This window comes from Nerophis lumbriciformis, linkage group LG25 (assembly GCF_033978685.3).
Source record: "Nerophis lumbriciformis linkage group LG25, RoL_Nlum_v2.1, whole genome shotgun sequence".
Lineage (NCBI taxonomy): Eukaryota > Metazoa > Chordata > Actinopteri > Syngnathiformes > Syngnathidae > Nerophis > Nerophis lumbriciformis.
This window is the reverse complement of record NC_084572.2, coordinates 28,020,803-28,026,802: the sequence shown is the minus strand read 5'-3', so window position 1 is coordinate 28,026,802 and position 6,000 is coordinate 28,020,803. Positions and strand designations below refer to the sequence as shown.

The following is a 6,000-nucleotide window of genomic DNA, read 5'->3' as shown; positions in this document are numbered from 1 at the left end:
CATAATGCAAACATGTCTGTCCATTCACAGAAACACATAATGCAAACATGTCTTTCCATTCACAGAAACACATAATGCAAACAGGTCTGTCCATTCACAGAAACACATAATGCAAACAGGTCTGTCCATTCACAGAAACATATGATGCAAACATGTCTGTCCACTCACAAAAACACATAATGCAAACAAGTCCGTCCACTCACAGAAACCCATGATGCAAACATGTATTTCCATACACAGAAACACATAATGCAAACATATCTGTCCACTCACAGAAACACATAATGCAAACATGTCTTTCCATTCACATAAACACAATGCAAATATGTCTGTCCATTCACAGAACCACAAAATGCAAACAGGTCTGTCCATTCACAGAAACATATGACACAAACATGTCTGTCCATTCACAGAAACATATAATGCAAACATGTCTGTCCACTCATAGAAACACATAATGCAAACATATCTGTCCACTCACAAAAACACATAATGCAAACATATCTGTCCACTCACAGAAATGCAAACATGTCTGTCCATTCACAAAAACACATAATGCTAACATGTCTGTCCATTCACAGAAACATATGATGCAAACATGTTTGTCCACTCACAGAAACACATAATGCAAACATGTCTGTCCACTCACAGAAACGCATAATGCAAACATGTATGTCCATTCACAGAAACACATCATGCAAACATGTCTGTCCAGTCACAGAAACATGATGCAAATATGTCTGTCCACGCACATAAACACATAATGCAAATACGTATGTCCATTCACAGAACCACATAATGCAAATATGTCTGTCTATTCACAAAAACATATAATGGAAACATGTCTGTCCTCTAACAGAAACACATAATACAAATATATCTGTCCACTCACAGAAACACATAACGCAAACATGTCTGTCCACTCACAGGAACACATAATGCAAACATGTCTGTCCATTCACAGAAACACATAATGCAAACATGTATTTCCATTCACAGAAACACATAATGCAAACATGTCTTTCCATTCACAGAAACACATAATGCAAACAGGTCTGTCCATTCACAGAAACATATGATGCAAACATGTCTGTCCACTCACAAAAACACATAATGCAAACAAGTCTGTCCACTCACAGAAACCCATGATGCAAATATGTATTTCCATACACAGAAACACATAATGCAAACAAGTCTGTCCATTCACAGAAACATATGATGCAAACATGTCTGTCCACTCACAGAAACACATATTGCAAACAGGTATGTCCATTCACAGAAACATATGATGCAAACATGTCTGTCCACTCACAGAAACACATAATGCAAACAGGTCTGTCCATTCACAGAAACATATAATGCAAACATGTCTGTCCATTCACAGAAACACATAATGCAAACAAGTCTGTCCATTCACAGAAACACATAATGCAAACAGGTCTGTCCATTCACAGAATAATATGACGCAAACATGTCTGTCCATTCACAGAAACACATAATGCAAACAAGTCTGTCCATCCGCAGATACACATTATGCGAACATGTCTATCCAGTAACAGAAACACAACTGTGCAAATATGCCTGTCCATTCACACGGCGGGAAGTCACTGCCATTGTGTCCTTGGGCAAGACACTTCAGCCACCTTGCTCCCACACTGGTGCATGAATGTGAATGAATGTTGGGAGGTGATCAGAGGGGCCGTAGGTGCAAATTGTCAGCCAGACGTCCGTCAGTGCAGCTGTGGCTACAACCACCATCCATGTGTGAAAGTGGAGTGACTGGATGGCTTCTCACTTCTCTGTGAAGCGCTATACAGTGCATCCAGAAAGTATTCACAGCGCTGGAATGGAATAAATTCATTTCTGTCCTCAGAATTCTACAGACAATAGCCCATATTTACATTGATTTAAGGAAATTAAAATCCCTTATTTTTTACGGATTTTCCCAGGAAATGTCCCTTATTGTGAAATGCCAGGGATGCCGGGTACGATCTGGGTGTTCATTCCCACACACGCTTTAATCAAACATCGGTCTGTCCATTCGTATTTACACATCTTTGCAAACATCTGCCTGTCTACTCACGCACTCACCGCGCACACATCCGTCTGTCCGTTCGCGTACACGCACAATGCTAATAATGCACAGTCAGAGCGTGGGTGTTTTTGTCACAAGCTCAGTGGAGCAGAACGTGAAACATCTGTGGGCAGCGATGTACTGGCCTTTCAAAACAAGTTTTTTTCCAAAAGGGATTTACTCAGTCGTACAAAGGCTGCCGTCTGCTCCTGGTCCTGATGAGAGGCATTCCTGCTAGATGACCCCGTGGTCCCGGGCACAGATCTCGGCTCGTCTTGAAGAAGACCGTCGCATGGACGAACGGAGCCAAGCTTCAATCACACTTCCCTGGCAACTCAACTCTCGGCTCGTCATCGTGTAGCGAGCGACAACTGGAGTCAAACCCGGGATATTCCCAAGATAAGCTGCACTGCTTTCCCAGCAGGGTTCTAGCAGCTGGCAGCAAAAGTCTTGATGATGGTCCGGAATTTGGAGGCACTAAAAGTCCACTCCACTGTTCACTGGCACCTGCTGAAAACTTTAGGGCTGCTGGAATCCAAGACTAGCAGACTGACTTAATGTCTTTATTACGTCCAGAATAGTGTTGTAACGATACCAATATTTTCACTGCAAAAACTGAAATCTAAGTAAGATTAAATATCTCAAATAAGGGTGATATTTGCTTATTTTCTGTCTGATAAGATCATTCTTCTCACTAAGCAGATTTTATGTTAGAGTGTTTTACTTGTTTTAAGGGTTTTGGTCCTAAATGATCTCAGTAAGATATTACAGCTTGTTGCTGAGATTTGATGACCTATATCAGGGGTGCTCACACATTTTCTGCAGGCGAGCTACTTTTCAATTGATCAAGTCGTGGGGATCTACCTCATTCATATATATAATTTATATTTACTTATTTATGAAATATATGTTTTTGTTATTAAGTTAAAGGTGTTTAATGATAATGCAAGCATGTTTAACACATATAGTTAATATTGTTAATACATTAAAGGTGTTTAATGATAATACAAGTATGTTTAATACATATAGTTAATATTGTTAACAAGTTAAAGGTGTTTAAAGATAATACAAGCATGTTTAATACATATAGTTAATATTATTAATAAGTTAAAGGTGTTTAAAGATAATACAAGCATGTTTAACACATATAGTTAATATTGTTAACAAGTTAAAGGTGTTTAATGATAATACAAGCATGTTTAACACATATAGTTAATATTGTTAATAAGTTAAATGTGTTTAATGATAATACAAGCATGTTTAACACATATAGTTAATATTGTTAACAAGTTAAGGTGTTTAAAGATAATACAAGCATGTTTAACACAGATTCCTTTCTTTCATGAAGACAAGAATACAAGTTGGTGTATTACCTGATTCTGATGACTTGCATTGATAGGAATCAGACAGTGGTGCTAAAAACGTCCGCATTTTCGAATGGAGGCGAAAAAAGTCCTCCTTTCTGTCCAATACCACATGAAAGTGGTTGGTTTTTGGCATCTTGTTTGTCCAGCTTCCGTACACCTTTGTATACACTTTACAAGAAATACATTGTCGGCAAACTCCGTTGCTTGCTAGCTTGTGCACGCCAGATTTCTGAGACTCTTATTTTGGTAGCGCAACTGTGCAGTCGGTCTTTGGAGTTTTGACAACAGGTACGGCGCCAGAGTCTGTTGAAATAAAGTGTTTCTCGCCTTCCAGTCGGTAATTTTAATGAGCTGGCAGCAGCCAGCGTCACCTCAGAAGACTCTCGGGTGCCGTGAATGTCAATCAAGTGACGAAAGTGACGTCATAGTGAAGATTTATGATCGCTCATTTTTAGGACTATTTTTTTAATGCCTGGCTGGTGATCGACTGACACACCCTCCGAGATCGACCGGTAGCTCGCGATCGACGTAATGAGCACCCCTGACCTATATTGAGTAAAACATGCTTGAAACTAGAATATCAACTGTTGCAAAGCCGTGTCATTAACACTCACAAGTAGAGATGTCCGATAATATCGGCAGGCCGATAAATGCGTTAAAATGTAATATCGGAAATGATCGGTATTTTTATTATTGGTATCGTTTTTTTTTATTTTTTTTTATTAAATCACCATAAAAAACACAAGATACACTTCCAATTAGTGCACCAACCCAAAAAACCTTCCTCCCCCAATTACACCCATTCACACAAAAGGGTTGTTTCTTTCTGTTATTAATATTCTGGTTCCTACATTATATATCAATATATATCAATACAGTCTGCAAGGGATACAGTCCGTAAGCACACATGATTGTTGGTCCACTAATAGTACTAACCTTTAACAGTTAATTTGACTAATTTTCATTAATTACTGGTTTCTATGTAACTGTTTTTATATTGTTTTACTTTATTTTTTATTCAAGAAAATGTTTATAATTTATTTATCTTATTTTATTTTATTATTTTTTTTTTTTAAGTACCTTATCTTCACCATATCTGGTTGTCCAAATTAGGCATAATATTGTGTTAATTCCACGACTGTATATATCGGTTGATATCGGTATAGGTAATTAAAGAGTTGGACAATATCGGAATATCGGATATCGGCAAAAAGCCATTATCGGACATCCCTACTCACAAGTATAAAACTACTTTTTTAAAGTAATAATTTCTTAATTCAAGCATGAAAAAAAATCATGATTTTGACACGATTGTGTCTCATAATTAAAACAGATGACAGCCAAATGGACTTTGCTGTTTTATTTTTAATGAAACAATAGAAAACACGTACTCATTAGGGCTGAAACGACGCGTCGACGTAGTCGACGTCATCGGTTACGTAAATACGTCGAGGACGTTTTTGTTCGTCGACGCGTCGCATATTTACGTCACACTACCGTCATGGCGGAGCGCAAAGCAGACGATGCGAGCGGTGCGAGCGAGGGGAAAAAAGCAAGCCAAAAGTCGTCAAAAGTGTGGGAGTATTTCAATAAACGGCCTAAGAAGAAATGCTACTTTTACTCCGCTACTTTTATCTACATTCAGCTCGCTACTCGCTACTAATTTTTATCGATCTGTTAATGCACGCTTTGTTTGTTTTGGTCTGTCAGACAGACCTTCAAAGTGCTTGCCTTACTGGTGACGTTTCACTTCGTTCCACCAATCAGATGCAGTCACTGGTGACGTTGGACCAATCAAACAGAGCCAGGGGTCACATGACCTGACTGGCTCCGAGCTAACTTCGGGTGTTACCATTTAGTGGTCAATTGTACGGAATATGCACTGTACTGTGCAATCTACTAATAAAAGTTCCAATCAATCAATCAAAAGTGTGAAGGAAAAAAGACCCTTTTTTATTTCAACCGTAAAGACTGACTGCACAGTTCCTGTCTTCACAATAAAAGTCCCGCTCCATCGCGCCTGCGCTTTCAAAATAAGAGTCTCCGAAAGCCAGCGCAAACAAGCTAGCAAGCTACGGAGTTTGCCGCCAATGTATTTCTTGTAAAGTGTATAAAAACGAATATGGAAGGTGGACAAATAAGATGCCAAATAACAACCACTTTCATGTGGTATTAGACAGAAAGGAGGAACTTTTTTTCTCCTCCATTTGAAAACGTGGACGTTACCAGCACTACTTCCTGATTACAATCAATGCAAGTCATCAGAATCAGGTAATACACCAACTTATATTCTTGTCTTCATGAAAGAAAGGAATCTATATGTTAAACATGCATGTATAATTATTAAAACACCTTTAACATGTAAACAAAAACGGCAAAATAAATAAATATAAATTATATACTGTATATATATATATATATATATATATATATATATATATATATATATATATATATATATATATATATATATATATATATATATGATATGTGTGTGTATGTTACTCAGTACTTGAGTAGTTTTTTCACAACATACTTTTTACTTTTACTCAAGTAAAT

The 6,000-nt window shown here is 37.8% G+C and overlaps 1 protein-coding gene across 2 annotated transcripts in view; it reads right to left on the bottom strand.

The window, feature by feature from the left end:
• Positions 1–6,000, bottom strand: part of mtnr1aa (melatonin receptor 1A a) — a 158,675-nt gene that overhangs the window by 10,672 nt on the left and 142,003 nt on the right. The window contains exon 1 of one of the 2 annotated variants that reach the window (XM_061984115.1): positions 3,448–3,574. The exons of the other annotated variant lie outside the window; for it this stretch is intronic. Coding sequence (XP_061840099.1) covers positions 3,448–3,574 — 127 coding nt within the window. Of the gene's footprint in view, positions 1–3,447; positions 3,575–6,000 lie in introns of those variants that run through there. 2 annotated transcript variants of the gene reach the window in all.